At 43.6% G+C, this 16,363-nt stretch overlaps 1 protein-coding gene across 2 annotated transcripts in view; it reads left to right on the top strand.

The window, feature by feature from the left end:
* Positions 1-1,634: 1,634 nt before the first annotated feature.
* The window catches only part of gabrg3 (gamma-aminobutyric acid type A receptor subunit gamma3), a 639,852-nt gene continuing 625,123 nt past the window's right edge, over positions 1,635-16,363 (top strand). For both annotated transcript variants that reach the window (XM_078545150.1, XM_078545149.1), the window contains exons 1-3: positions 1,635-1,687; positions 3,446-3,594; positions 14,661-14,728. In XM_078545150.1, the coding sequence (XP_078401276.1) occupies positions 1,635-1,687; positions 3,446-3,594; positions 14,661-14,728 (270 nt within the window). The remainder of the gene's footprint in view (positions 1,688-3,445; positions 3,595-14,660; positions 14,729-16,363) is intronic.

The following is a 16,363-nucleotide window of genomic DNA, read 5'->3' as shown; positions in this document are numbered from 1 at the left end:
TCTGGCCGATTTGCCACAGGGAGTCACTTACCTGGTGCAGCAGCAAGCCTACCCTGGGACACAGAGGCGGCGTTGACATCCAAGGACAACGGTGATCTTGATCCCTTGTCCCAGTGAACAGCCTTGGCACCGGTGGAATTCGCTGCCCTCACCTGCCTGAGGCTGCAGAGAGAAGAGAGAGAGAGAGAGGACAGGACTGTTTCCATTCGCGCTATCAGTGAGACGCCTTTGGCCGGTTAGACATTGCAACAGGGGCTGTCCAGCGTCACCTAACCAAACAAAATATATTTAAAAAGTCATTCAGCACTGTCTTTCGTTCAAAGTCCCACACGCTTGAGGCGCCTTCTCCTCGAAGTGGGATTTCAATCTCATTGCTGTCAGCATTTGTTTTGGGTTCCGAAGTTTGCAACACGGTCTTTAAAAAAAAAAGGGGGTTTCCAAATCCTGGCAATAGGTCCTGTAGTTTTAATAGTTCCGTTGCTGAAATCTGTTGCCAGGATCCTGAAACAAACTCAAAATCCATTCTAGCAACGTCGGGAGAGTCGAGGTTAGAATGACTTTCTTGGCTCTCTGTTCAGTACCTGGTGGACATGCAACCAATTCACAGACTGTTCTAACCGTTCACACTAACGACGATATTACAGAGTCCATGGGTGGCTTTTTTTTAAAACTCCATTTATACTTAGGATATATTCTGAGGGGAGTTGACTCACTGTTTGCCAACTTGCCCCAGGAAGCAATTTTCACAAAGGTTAGATATTATTGTTATGGAGAGAACCAGGAAGCACCAGTGAGAATGATACCAGCGGAGTGAAGACATGAGCCTTTGGCTATAGATAAATTACGTTGATTCGGAACGGTAATACATCCCATTACAACCCATTTGAGGTAATTCGAAACATTGTCAGAGGGTGAGAATGGGGGACCTTTGTTAATATAACAACATAATCCATCTTCGGTGTCAATAGGTGATTAAACCCAAGAGCAAAACCGTCCTGGTATCGCCCTTACCAGCGGGCATATATGCACACAAGTCACACATGCACACGCATCGATGTCGTTAAATAGTCAAAAGATAAGTCGATACCTCGTTCGCACTGATTTCAGGAAATGTCCTGATGTTAGGCTCCTCAAACTAATCGCCCGATCCTGCGGTGAAGCCTGACGTCAGTTAACCCAATGGGGACTCCCCTCGGTTGGAATAATGGGTAAAGTGGGAATTCGAGCCAGCTGGAGATCGCTGCTCCGCCACTTTCTCTCCCAATGCAAAAAGCCCGAATGAGGTGGAGAACGTCAGAAGAGGGGCTCTGGACCTAGGAGGGGCCATTTCACTCTGTCAGCCACTTGGTGCTGGATGGAAAGGCTTGGAGCTGTCCAAACGCTAACACCTGTCAGAGGTGCATGTGTGTGATTTATGGCTGACTCTGAACGGATCGCTCTGTCTCATCTGTGCCGTGTTTCTTGATGGTTCCGAGGTGACAGATACTGGGAGGCTGCTGCTGGTTACAGGGGGGAGGCAAAGAAACTCTCTCTCTCTCTCTCTCTGTTTCTCTCTCTCCACCCCTGTCTCCCCAACCCACTTTCGGGCAACCCGACGGCTCGCTCTCTCCTTCGCGTCTCTCTCTCTCTCAGCGATGCCAACCAAACTGCTGGCAGTTTTCTTACTTCTTTCCGTCTTCCAAGCGTGGTAAGCAAGTATTATTATATAAAATAAGCAGCCCTGTCTTTATGGCTGGGGTTTTTTTTTGTTGTTGTTTTTGTTTGTTTGCCTGGTCGTTCTTTGGAGACTCTTCCCTTTTATGCAAAAAGTTCTCAAATGCAGCGACGGAAGCATGTGAAGCTAACGGGGAACGGTGGGTTTCAGGGATGCCTGGCTTCTCCCTCTACCCCCCACCCTCCCTCCACCCCCAGCATTATCTCTGATGTCGCAGTTGAATGTATGATGCCTTCGTGCAGGTGTTCCGACTGGGTATACCTGAGCTTTATTGCGATTGTGGGGTGGGGGGGGCGAGAAATTCGGATCTTGCACAGTCTCGAGTTTGCTGCCCATGCACCGTGAGAGACAAGGGGCTGGGCAGCGAGTCAAGAAGCAATGGGTTAAAAAAAATAAATAATAGAGCTTAACCTATGGCTTCGGACTGATTGTTTAAATACTTAAAGGAGAAATGCGCTCACATTGTCAATGAGGGTGATTTCCATTGCCTCATTTTGTATTTAAACTAAAGGGGGCCAATAGGTTAGCGGCATAGATCAGATTTAGACACGCCGAGCAACTATGGATAAAGCCAAAGGCTGCGTTGAATCTCAAAATCTTCCACAGGAGATCACACAAAATGGTGTGCCTTGGCGAGTACCCTTAGGCATTCGGAGTAGGGTTAACTGAGCATGTAATAATCATCATCATTTGATAATGCATTGAGAAATGATGGAAATTAATCTTTCAGAGGCCAAGCAGCGGGAGCTGGAACCCATCCCTCTGCCAGCGTTCAGTCAGTAACCACAGTAAATAAAGCGCACTGATTGTATTAGAATACTGTCAGGTCTGCTATGGTCTTTTTATGAAGTGGAAGATTGAAACGCTAAAATCAGATGGGCATTGCATGCGGTGGACTGCAGTTTTACGCTCCATTACCTGGGACAGATTGGAGCTACCTGGAAGAAGCGTTTTCTCCACATGCAGTTTGTGACTTCTCTATTATTCCATCAGGGTACCTAGCGGTACCATCGTTCATTCCGGGTACAGTAATAATCCACCGAAAGCTGGGTGATAGGGGCAATATTTGCAGTTTGGCCTTAAGACAGTGACAGTTGGTCACAGGCAACTCTTCAGTTGTAAGGATCCGGGTAAATGGTTAATAAAGAATGCCACAACGCCAACAAGAAATCAAAACACTGATCATTGCATTGTGAGGACGCGTAACTATAATTGCAAATGTCGTCTCCCCTTCCTTTCGACAAAGGGAAGGCCAAAGATTCAGAGCTTTTAAAACGTGGGTCTTAAGTATGTTGTTGAAGTTTGAACTTTGGGATATTAAATATTAATATAGAACCCTTCCCCCGCCCTGAGGGGATAAGATGAGAACTTGGAGTAAGTTGCGCAACCGATGCACACTGTCAGTGCAGATGCTAGGGGAGATGTACCTGTATTGGTTCAGTGTCCTAGATATGTGACCCATTTCCTAGCTCGGGCACCTGTTGCTTTCGGTGGAGTGGTGTGTGAGCAAGTCACTGCAATGCTGGTTCACCGCCTTCCAAAACCCACCAGCCGTGGGAACAAACTCAAACTTACTTTGAGAGACATCAGTTAATTACCGAAAGCTGGCAATTTTGCGTTCAATTGTTAAAACAAATTGTACAATCGTGCCGAAGTTTGAACTTGGTGCCGACCGCCCGTGTTAGAACAGCTACCAATCTGTAGACCATTAACACAGATACAATCTTACAGTTCGAGAAAGATCGACGAGGATGAGTACGAAGATCTCACAGTCAATCAGAAGTGGGTGCTGGCCCCAAAACTGCAAGATAGAGATGCAACTAAGATTTTAAACCATTTGCTGAAGGAATATGACAAGAAACTTCGCCCTGACATTGGAAGTGAGTACTAGCAGGTATTTTGTAACCCATGTCCTACCTCTTACCCACTCAGGTGGAGTTATTTTGCTGTAAATACTTAGGTTTTGACTCTCTGTGGCTGCGGATCTTCAGTTGCTGTTTCACAAACACATGCTCCACGTTTTGTGCTTTGTTTGACAGAGGAATTATCATGCATACCTTGAAATTAAAACAAGTCATAATATTCCACTACTTTCAGTCATGTGACATGAATGTATACATCAGAACCCATTGTAAAGTTATTGCAACTTCAACTGGCTAGAAAGAAAACAAATAAGAAAGACTTGCATTTATATAGTACCTTTCATCATCACAGGACGTCCCAAAGCGCTTTACAGCCAATGAAATGCTTTTGAAAAATAGTCACTCTTATAATGTAGCAGCCAATTTGCACACAGCAAGCTCCCACAAACGGCAATGTGATAATGACCTGATAATTTGTTCTTGTGATGTTGGTTGAGGGTAAATTGGCCAGGACACAGGGGAGAACTCCCCTACTCTTCTTCAAGTAGTGATATGGAATCTTTGACCTCTGCCTGAGGGAGTAGACATGGCCTGGGTTTAATATCCCATCTGAACGACAGCACCTCCATCAGCACTGCATCTCGACTATCGGACTGTATTTTTGTGCTCACGTCCTGAGAGTGGGACTTGAGCCTGCAACCTTTTAACTCAGAGGTGACAGTGGTACCAACTGAGCCACAGCTGACACCATGACTGATGGTGAAACTAAGAAGTTCAGGTATCAGTGGCAAATGTTAATCAGCAAATGTTGCTGTCATACAAAAAGAATGCAAAATGGCTCATTGGATATTTAAGATCATAACCAATACAAAGCCACTTCTTGTTTTTCTCTCTCTCTTCCTCTCTCTGAAATCTGCACGCAACAACAAGTCCAATATAATGGCCACTAAATTCTGAGTTGTGTTTTAATTTCACCTCTGTGACACAATGCTGTGAAAGGTTTACATCACACATGGAATCACATAGCTTGTATAGTTTGGTAATAGAGTGATCGAGGAGGTAGTCTTCAGTGGACTTTGCTAATCAAATGCTAGAACTGTCAACTTTGGTTCTTTTACTGAACATATTTTCCATTATTTAGCGCATTTCAATATCACATATCTGTCAGCAAAGATTTTGCTAGATTTATTAAAAATATGTACAACCTAATTGTAATGTAGACAGGATGAGAAAAACTAATTATTGGAAGGGTGCATCATTTACTTCCAATACATAAAAAAGTGCAATATTCTGTAATTCTGCAATTATGTACACTGAACTGAACTAGCTCAATGGCAGATTATTGGGTATGGCATTTTAATATATATGATTTATGAGTCATGTAGATTATTTCAAATGACAGCACTTTAACCATACAAAACTCATGTGAAATCTTAGTGGTGTCTCCAAGTAGGGCAGAGACACCGCGAGGGAAGAGGATACATTTCTTACTTGTAATCACAAATCTTACTTAATGTCAGTGCAAAGAAGTGGAATGAACATCTATTCTGTTTCAAGATGTTTGAATAGGTCAACAAAATGGCTCTAAACCACACAGGATAAACAAAAGCTCCTGTTGGAGAGTCTGTACTTGAACTGAAAGAATATGAAGCTAATTTTTTTTGTCAAAATATATATTGTGCATTTTGCTATCTTTTTGGTGAGCTTAGTGATTCATTCACACTTCACTTCAATCTTCTGTTAGCCTCTGTAAGTAGTTTCATACCTGAAACAATGATCTGAAAGGTTTTGCAACCTGTCAAGCCCATTTCAGTAAAACACTTAATGTTACTTTATCGCTGCATTCTCAGCTGACATATTGTCCACATTTTACTATGGAAAATAACAAGGCATCAATATAAATGGTAGAGAAAAAAATAGACTGAATAAGGGACATAAAAGGAACACCTCTGCCAGGCTTGTTTTGTGGGCTGTAGACATTTTCTATATTTCCATATTCAGTATATGAAAAGATTATGGAAAATGCCTCAAATGAAAAATATACCTTGTGTGCACATTAATACGTAGTTAATCAAGGTGTTTGGATTATGTAATGCCAATTTAAAAACAAAATCTAAACGACATCAGGCCAACAGAAAAAGACACCTGATGCACAATATTAACAAGACAAGGATCATGCTGTCTTTAGCCTAAGTTGTTTGCATACTGTTAACACGGGAGGGAGGGGGATGGATGAAGTAATGAAAGAGGCAACTGATTTCACTTGCATAGGGCAACCATGATCTACAAGGCACAAACCCTCCACTCACCTGGATAAGTACAGCTCCAACGACACGCAAGAAGCTTGACACCATGTAGAAAAAAAGCAGCCTACTTAATTGGCACTCCATCCACCACCTTAAACATTCACTCCCTCTACTACCACGCGCAGTAGCAGCAATGTGTACCATCTATATGTATAGCAGCATGTCATCAAGCCTCTTCCAAGCCCATGGCCTCTACTACCTAGAAGGGCAAGGGCTGCAGAAGCATGGGAACACCATACCTAAAAGTTCCCCTCCAAACCACACAGTATCCTGACTTGGAACTATATCCCATTCCTTCATTGTCACTGGGTCAAAAACTGTCTTCCTAACAGCACAGTGGGTGTACCTACACCACATGGACTGCAGCGGTTCAAGAAGGCGGCTTGCCACCACCTCAAGGGCAATTAGGATGGGCAACAAGTGCTGGTTTTGTCAGCAATGCTCACATCTCTTGAACAAATAAAAATAAATAAATAACCCAGGAGTACTGTAGTTAATTGTAGCAACCCTATTTCCAGCCCAGCTGAAGTTAGATAATTTGGTCTGCAGCTGGCATATTGTTATGTGTTTAGCTACTGACTTGAAAAACTTGCTGAGTCATCGAGATACCCATTTGGTCACCTTGAAGATTGTCCTACTAAAAGAATGACAAAGCAGGTTTAAATTGGTTGCTTTCTTAATGTATTTGCAGTCTGATCGCAAATAACATCAAGTCACTTTTTATTCCAAATGCTTTTTCATCAGTTTATTCCATCCTGCAATGAAGTTAATGGAGCTATCCTAGTCTAACTGCTCAATTAAACTGATGAAAGTTTTGTTTTCATCAAATTTCACTATGATGTAGATCTCATTACTCTATCAGTTGATATTTAAAGATACCAAATTTCAGATGGCTGCTCACTTTGTATGATTTTACGGATGTAATTTAAGAAGGAAGTCGAATTGGATTCTTTTGTTGCATAGCAACATTTAACTGAACTAATTCAGTCCATTAGAATGGGTGATTGTGAAGACTTAGTGCACTACATTTGATAGCTCTGAAAATGGGTGCGGGCATCTAAATGCACAATTAATTCATGCTCGTTGACTGAAATGTTGGCAGCATGCCAACCTCTAGCTCATTTCAATGATTTCAGCATCCAGCCAGTGCTAACTGTTGTTGTTGATTGGCTGGACACGTCAAGGGGGTGCCAATATCATGAGTGGCTAACACGACTTAAAACTATCTTACAATGCTTATCCAGCCTGCATCTCTTAAAGGGAGGGATGCATTGTGGCTAGAACAGTGTTTTAGTTGTGTAGGAAGTGAATCTTACCTGCCTGGGAAACATTGGAATGGGTGTAGGTCATTTAGCCCCTTGAACATGTTCCCTGAACATTGAATGGTACAACATGAGAGATAGAGTGTCGACTCCATGGCTTTCAGATATTGGCCTTGCTGAAGGAGGAAAGGAGGAATGTGCCATAACCATAATTGACCAGGAAGCTTTCCAGACACATGTCAAAAAGCAGTGGGAGCAGATGTCTGTGGAGATCAATGACAGAAGTCAGGCCCTGAGACCTAGATGCAATGCCACAAGACGCTCATTGATCTCACAGGAGTTCTCAAGGTCAGTGAATGCATCTTCAAATGCCATATCCTACCTGCTTCATTGGTAACCTCAGACATTCCTTAATTCACCACACCCCCTTCACTCACTACCAACATTCTCTATCAACCTGGACTTATACCTGATGCTCGCATACACCACCTCACCTTCGTACACTTAGCACTGCTACATGCCTCACCCTCATACCCATATCTCACAAGTTGCAAGCACACTGTCAGTGACGTATGGCAGCCATATCACACAAATAGATTTCAAGACTCTCACTGACACATCTCCCTCTCTTTTGCAGGCAAAGTGGCACACACACAGAGGCAGCAGGAGTTAACTGGAGGGGTAGGTGTACCTACATGTCCTGCCCCCATTGAGGACAAAGTGTTGGGTATTATTGGGATGCCATTGCTTAGTCCATGACTAGCAGTGGGGCTGAAACCATTAAAGATGATGGTTTTCTCATTCTCACTGCCATTTCCCCCTCATTCCACACTCTCCTGATTTGCAAACTGCGCATGGTGTAAGCAGGCATCCCTTACTTAATCCCTCTTCCCTTTCCAACACCACAACCTTACCCTTATGTCTTTCTTCTTTTAGATACCCAAGTAGTGCAAACTGCCCATGTAGTGGAGGAGCAATAAGGCATTGATGACAAGGAGCCTTATCAGTTTATTTCACACTTGCAGCCACCAGCTCAGAAACTGACATGATGAATAATTTAGAGGATAGTAGAGAGGTGGAATCTGCACATGGTGAGACACCAGGCACAAGTGGCCTGGGGCAAGGGCAGGAGGGAAGGTAATATATGTGTTGTTTTGCCACATGAGGGGCGATGTCGCACATGAGCTCTGCTGCGCGGACTCAGCTGAGGACTTCATGGGGCACTGTACAGAATAATGTTGATGGGTATGCAGAGCGGAATGCCTGGTGCATTGCAAAGTCTGTCAGAAAGCCTGTAGTCAATGTCAAGGAGTGTGAAGGAATCCAGTACCAGCTTTGCACAGGGCTTTGTGCAGAACTTGGAGCCCATCCTCTCCAGCATGGAAGTGGTGGCCAACTTCATCGCACATTAATGGACCCAACCAATGATGCGGGGTCTGATGACTGAAGTTGCAGCTTCCATTGCAGCACAGGCCACCGAAGCTATTGCAATGGTAGCTCTGACTTCTGCTATCATAACTGTGGATTACAGTGTGCAAAGGAACTTGCAGCACATCACAGCGGACCAGCAATCTGTCCTCCTGAAGATTCTGAGGATTGATGAGGTATTACCGCAATGGAGTGACAGTGGCTTCATGGGGTATGAACCTGCTGTCATCTTTCAGGAAGACAGCATTTGTTTCCCCATTCCTGCTACTCTGCCAGTGGCATTGCTGATGCTGGTCAGCCAGCCAGTCCAGACTGCCCTAGTCCCCTGCCATACTGAAATGTTGCACTTTGTAACCGGATCTTCTAGACGCAGAGCTGCTCAAGGTCATCCTCCAAGGCCATCTGCAGCCCCTCACCTAACCCTAACCCTAACCCATGCTGTAGCCACTGCATTGAAGCACCAGAAAAGGAATAGGCACATGGAAGGCAGCCACTAAAGAAATGCACAAGAGTGATTAGGCAAATTTTGTACACAATGTGACACAATTTCATTTGTACAAATTTGGTTTGGAATGTTTATTTTGTAGTTGCTTTTATTTTTATATTGTGGGCAAGCTGTGATTGTCAGTGACAGAAGGAGGGTAGAGCGTGGGATTATTAGTGAATGGGGAATTAGCAATATGGTTCCTGGCATTGAACTTGGATGAGTAGTTCACAGCCAGCCGGCCAGAAAGGGGCTGTGTAGGTTGCCTCCTCTCCTTTTCTCTTCCTCCTCCTCATTCTCCTTTTCCTGCTCATACTCCAAACTTCTCACTGTATAGCTGGTGACAGGGGCTATCCCCCATGGTGGCATGCTGAGGACCATCCTGAATCTTCATACCTGCTCTGTCGATTACTGCAGCACTCCTGCATATGATCACTCATCAGCTGGACATTGTGGGGATGGAATCTGTTTTGGGTCCGATATAGAACGGAGTTGGCTTGTGCTGCCCATAAAGCAATATGCATACCTCAATGGTACCCTGCACTATGGGGAAGCCTGCAACCCCAGCAAAACCATATGATTGCTTTGCCTACGTGCCTATTACATGAAGAATATGAAGTGAGCTATCATTGAGTAGAAAAGTCTCAGTAACCTCCCTTACACAACAGTGGATGACAAACTGAGAGACGTTGCAAATAACTTCAACTCGATCCTGGAAGGAGCCAGCTGAATTAAGAATTCATTGCCATGATCAGCAATGCTATCCTTGCCTTGCCTGTGGCTGCATCAGAGGTCAGATTTCAGTGAATGTGTCCGTGCTGAAGTGCGGATAGCTCACACTTTTATTCCTTGCTGAAGTTCGGGTAGGAAAATTGTCCCTAGAACACCCTGGGCAGAGATGGCCCCCTGCTGAGAGCCTTCTCCCCGTCCTCTTCGAGCAGATTCTCCTGTTCTGTGTGATCTCTGTTCATTCTCCCAGTCATGCTTTACTCCAAGGGAAATGCCTTCTACTGCACTCATGTTGGGGAGCAACTGGTTTGTGCAAAAGCTTTGGAGTTAGCAACACCTCCTACAGTACCTGTTATATCACTCCCTGTACACTTTTGCAACTTTAAGCAACTATAGAAACCACCGAACACTTGTAGAATCATAGCAATAGCAACAAGAAATCAACCAGAAACTAACCTGTAAATACTGGTGATCCCTTCGAGAAGAACACTGGTTGGGACGTTAGCAGTAGGGTTCTTCCTGTTGGTTAATCCATCTTCATTTGTGAGAATGCATCAGCTAGTGTACTGAGTGTCAAAGTGGCACCATGGGCATAAATCAGCATTGCCTGCCAATTCACACCATGATCTGCCTTTTCTGTATACTCCTGGTCCCTGTTCACTTCGTGTGCGCTAATGCCTTCACCAAAATGGATCCGGTGCTATTTGTTCTAAAGACGTGCATCTACACTGCAGAAGCCACTTTGGAGCTCTGTGGGCTGTCATAACACCCCTAAAATGGGTGCAAACAATCTTAATTTCTCGCCCACAATTATTCAACTGAAAAATCTCTGTTAAGACAATTAATCCAACCGACAGTTCTGATGTCCTGGAGACTTGGGCTGGTTTGGTGTCACGGACCAGTATTTTTAGGATGGTGGGGTATCCCTCCCTGCCATCTGAAAAGCCAGTGGAGAAACATCTCCACCGATACTGCCGACCCTGCAACCATTTCACACTCCAACAAGTATTAATTGGCTGGAGGCAAGACTTCCACCCCCTCACTCAGGAGGAAGTCCCGCTTCAGAGAGCTGCCAGCCAGATTGATTAGCCATCAGCTCTCTAGTCCCTGCAGCGGCATGGGTTGCAGTGGACAGGACAGGGACTGCAGCAATCCCCGGATCCTAAGCCCTGGGAGTCCAGGACCAGGTAAGTGTGGGGGTCTTGGGCTGGGGCGGGCACGTGAGGCCCAGGGGAGCGGGCAGAGGGGATGGGGTCTTGGTAGAAATGGGTGAAGAACCCCCACCAGGGTTAGACCTTTAAGGTGGGGCAACTGATATTAAAAGGGGGCTGCTGTTAGAGATGTCCATGCCCCCCCACCCCCCCACCACCCACCTTCCTGCCTGAGGCCTGAGGTTCATTTTTGGGCTTTCCCCTTGCCCCTGAACTCCTCCCGCCAACCTGAAAATTGAGACTGAAAATCAAGTGGTCAATAGTTGACCACTTAAGGGCCTCAATTGATGCAAGGGCAGGCGGGCTGGCCTAGGCCTCACCCAACCCAGGGTAAAACTGTGGAGAGATCAGGTTAGGCAAGAATCTGACAGGAAGCCGCCTGAGAAATTTTATGCTCACCCTCCCTCCTCCCCCCACCTATAAACCTTCTGGCAGGAGAACGTAAAATTCTGCCCATGCATTTCATTGCTCGCTGAAGATAAAACATCAAAATCTAAACATTGATGCTTTCTGTTGGCCACCAGAATGGATTTAACGCAATTTTCAAGTAAAAAGCTAAATAATGTAATACCTCTATGTGACGACTCTTTTAGTAATATTAGAGAAAGTTGACAAACACAACATCAAGTCCTTAATTGCTATAATTTTCTAGAAGTATTCCTCCTGTTAAAGCACTTGGCGTAAAATTCCTGCAGCTCTGAATCATGATTTATTCCATTTAGCAAACTTGTTCTTATAACTTCTAATACATCTACTGTCAATCATCATTAACAAGTGCAAAGGATGCAGAATTTAGCCCAATGCATCAGTTATGCTTAAAATTCAGATGAGAGAGTAGCTCATCCAAGCACAGAATCCTAATCTACCAACCCATTTTGTATTCATTCCTATTGTACAAACTTTCTAACCCAAGCAAGCATAAAACGTTTTCCAATTATTTCGTTTGTAATGTACCATACGCTATATACAGCAAAGGCATTGCTCATTTTGGCAAGATGAAAGCCTATTTCTGATATCTGATCAACACTGTGTAATATAAATGTTTTAATTTGGAGCTTTCAGTCAGTATCCCTTTGATTTAATTGTTGAATATGTTGTTATGTAGTCTCTGATAGACAGATTTGTAATCCTACTATTTTATGTGAAATTTATAAAGATCCTGATCTAAGCATTACACTTTCTGAAAAACTAGTTTAGACTTTGATAGGATTTAACAAGAATGTAAGCATTTTCAGTGCAACATCCTTCATATTTAACAGTGAGACATAAATCTCAATGGTGAAGTCATTCATTTTCATTACATTGCATTCGTCATTTAACACCAAATCTTGATTTATCTGGTCACTTCTCCCAATAGGTTTCACCCTTGATAGTATCTTACATCTGAGGCCTTGACATTAAATTTAATTTCTCAAATCCTAACATCCAGTTCCCTTGCTATTCCCCATTGCTTCACTGTTGGGTGTTACAAATAAGATTTAGAATCAAAAAGAGATGGGAACAAGAAAACACGTTTATTTATTTTTCCAATTTTCTCCTATGCTGTCCTGCCTTCAGTGACACGTGTTAAAATTTGTCCCATTAGCACTCGAGGACCTGAGTCAAGTGGTCAAACTTCATGTGCCAGCAATGGGAAGAGTCAACATATAGTTGTGTAGGACAAAACAGCCTAGCTTTTTATTTTAATTCATTCTTGGCATATCAGTGTTGATAGCAAGGCTAGCATTTATTTTCCACCCCTGCCCTTTAGGAGGCAGCGGTGGGACTTCTTCTTGAGCTACTGCAGTCCATGATGGAACTCCCACAGTCCTGTTAGCTAGGAAGTTCCAGAGTCTTGATTCAATGCTGATACATTCCCAAGCCAGGATGGTGTGTGACTTGGAGGGGAACTTGCAGGTGATGGTTTTCCCATGTGCCTATTTCCTTTGTCCTTCTAAATGGGGGGCGGTTTGGGAGGTGCTGTTTAAAGGCCGTCCCTGCCCTCACTGCATGTGTCTGCACTTTTCAAGCAACCCTCACTAGAAAGTATTAGGAGTGGAAAATCATTTACCTTTTCCTTCCTGGACTAGAAAGACTAAGGTCAAACATGGCACCCCCACAGTCTGCTCCCGCTGAAATCTGACACAGCACAGCCTAACTGAACCTAAAACTTTCTTAGGTTTAATTCCAAGCCTGTGCTGCATCAGTTGATTTCAGGCAGAGTAACAATGAAGGTTTATTGTCTGAATTACATCAGTTTCTAGGGCTTGTGACAATGGGTGAATTGACAAAGCCGTGTGAAATAAAGTTAGAAAATGTTCTTTATAACAAATAAAAAAGCAGTACAAACCCTCATCTTAATGCTATGATATAATAATATTCAGGCAGAAGGAGATTCTCCAGTAGTAAGTGTTTGCTTTTATTAAGATACAAATTTAAATGAGCTTTATTGTCAGCAGTAGCTCAGTGGAGCACTCACATTTGAGACAGAAGATTATGGGTTCAAGTCCCATGCCAGATTTTTGAGTGCATAATCTTAGTTGACACAGGAGTACTGCACAGCCAGAGGTGCTGTTTTTTGGATGAGATGTTAAACTAATACCTCATCTGCCTTCTCAAATGAATGTAAACAATCTCATGGCACAAATGTAAAGAAGAGCAAAGTAGCTCTCCCTATTTTCCTGGCCGATATTTGTCACTCTATCAGCACCAATTTTTTAATATATCGTTACCTCATTATCTTATCATTTTATCATTAATTGGTCATTATCTCATTGTTGTACAAGGGACTTTGCTATGCGCAAAATAACCACTGTGTTTCCTACATTACAATAATGATTAAACTTGCAAAATATTTCTTGGCTGTAAAACACTTTTGGAAGTCCAGCAGTGGCACAGTGGTAGCACTCTCACCTTTGTGTCAGAAGGTCATGAGTCCTCACTGCACCTTTCACGCAAGCGTCTCTAGAAAAGTATCAGGAGTGGAAACTCATTTACCCTTTCCTTAATGGACTAGGAAAGTGAAGGCCAAACAAGGCACCCCACAGCTGCTGCTCCCACTGAAACCTGGCACAGCACAAACTATAAAGTTTTAGATTCAGCACAGCCTAACTGAATCTAAAGCTTCCTTCAAGCCTGTGCTGAATCAGTTGATTTCAGCCAGAGTGAAGATGAAGGCTTTCTGAATAGGTCTTTTTTTCCCCTTTACTCTTTCATGGGATGTAGATGTCACTGGTTAGGCCAGCATTTGTTGCTTATCCCTAATTACCCTTGCTAGGCCATTTCAGAAGGGAGTTAAGAGTCAACCGCATTGCTGTGGACCTGGAGTCATATGTAGGCTGGACCAGGTAATTCCACGTCACCATTACTGACATTAGCTTTATATTCCAGATTTATTAACTGGTTGCCATGATGGGATTTGAACCCATGCCCCCAAAATATTAACCTGGGCCTCTGGATTACTGGTCTAACAACATTGCCACTACACCACTGTTTAAATATGCGATATAGCTATATAAATGCAAGTTCTTTCTTTTTCTCTAAGTTAAAATATCTTTATTATAGCTGATACAGATATGGGTGTAAGTAGGTGTTAATAAGATAACATAAAATGTAGACATTAATCAGAGAGGCTGCCCTTTTGCTGTTTATTAACATACAGCTTTTGTTTCCCCTTATTTAACAGTGAAACCAACTGTGATAGATGTTGATATTTATGTGAACAGCATTGGGCCTGTTTCATCAATTAACATGGTAAGTAAGTTTTATACCAAAGGCGAAGTCATTCTAATTTAATTTGTTTTGGTGCGCTTTGAAACAATAGATTGCTGTATTATAGTGGTCATGGATTGGCCTTTTAAAAGTTAATGTAGAAAACATTTCATATGTATGTTGTTTCAAAATGGACTGCATTCTGTCATGACTGAAATTGACAACAGGTTGAGAGGAATACCCCTGTCAACTGAATATTAAACTTTGCATTGGGATGCTTTTCAAAAATTGAAAGTACAAAAAAAAAATGAGTTGATGATTTATTTTGCTGTTGATATATTGACCATTTTGTTTTGCTTGTGAGTACCAATGGGACCTAGGTGGGTAAATGGAACTAAGATACAGAGCATCCATTGAACAGTAGAACAGGCTTGAGGGGCTGAGCGGCCTACTCACATTCCTATTTCTTCCAATAACCTCTCAGAAACCCATTTGAGAGGATATATGGACCCAATTAACATCAGTAAAGACATGAGAAAAGGAGGTCTTGGGTGCATTAGTGGCATCCTTACCTTTGGGCCAGAGGTTTCGGGTTTAAGTCCCACTCTAGGACTTGACGGCCACAGAAGGTCTGTTCACAATGTGGCCAAAGGTTGATTTTCAGCCTGTAAATCCTTCCAATACGCTTAATTCCAGGTGCTAGAGTGGAGAATTTCCCCAGAGGCAGCAGCAAACCACTGCAGTAATCATGGACTGTTCCAATGGAAGTCTATGGCTGCCAACACTCCCTTGGGGATGGCACCTGGAGGAGGAAAGAAATAGGGCTGAATTTAATGACCAGTGTGGTGGTGTTCCTGGGCCTTTGAAGCAAAGATCCTGCCTCCAAGAGCTGCTGATCAATCAGAAGGTTGGCAGCAGCACCACTGGCAGAGGTGCAGTAGGCCTGAGACCAGGGTCAGTCTCACCAGGGCCAGTCATGTAGGCCCCTGCCAGCTGGAGGGTGTTGGTTGGTGTGGAGGGCAGGGAAGGTCTTCATGTTGGGGTGGCCCTTGCTGCTTGTGGGGTCTTCCAGGGAGCATTTGGTTCCCCCCACCCCCTGAACCCACAGGCCTGCAGTCATTCAAGGTCCTCAATTGGTCTAGGGGGTGGGAAAGCCAACCTTGACCTTCCTGTCCCTTGACGTAATTGGGGGGGAAGAGTTGGGAAGGTGACGGGCTCCCTGTGCTTACTTGCCTGATTAAATGACTCCCCCTCCTGGAGGAGGAATTAAATTCCATGCTTTGTGCTTCAGAGGTTTTTGCAACTGTGCTTAATAGGTTAGTTTCCCCTTGTTGGTCTGGCTCAGTTTATTCCTCCTGATGATGTGATCAGTGTTACTGTTTAAACAAAAAGATTCTGAAAATTAACTGTGAGAAAGAGAAGAGCAAAGAAGATATCTGAATTAGTAGAGGGAGAGGGGAATTGTTTGCTGTGATGATTTAAAAGATAGAACATTGAATCAGCTGCTGCAATGGAGGTGCATCATTTCAGGGCTTTTCCCCAAGCCACTCCACTGATACTACAGTCAGATAGCAAACCAGCTTTACTGTGTGCAAACTTTCTGTCATGCTTCCTGCATTACTTCATTGGCTGCAAAATGCTTTGGGATGCGCTGGGATGAAAGCGTGAAATGCACTG

The sequence above is a fragment of the Cetorhinus maximus genome, chromosome 7 (assembly GCF_964194155.1).
Source record: "Cetorhinus maximus chromosome 7, sCetMax3.hap1.1, whole genome shotgun sequence".
In the NCBI taxonomy this organism is placed as follows: Eukaryota; Metazoa; Chordata; class Chondrichthyes; order Lamniformes; family Cetorhinidae; genus Cetorhinus; species Cetorhinus maximus.
This window is presented reverse-complemented; position numbering and strand designations above follow the sequence as displayed.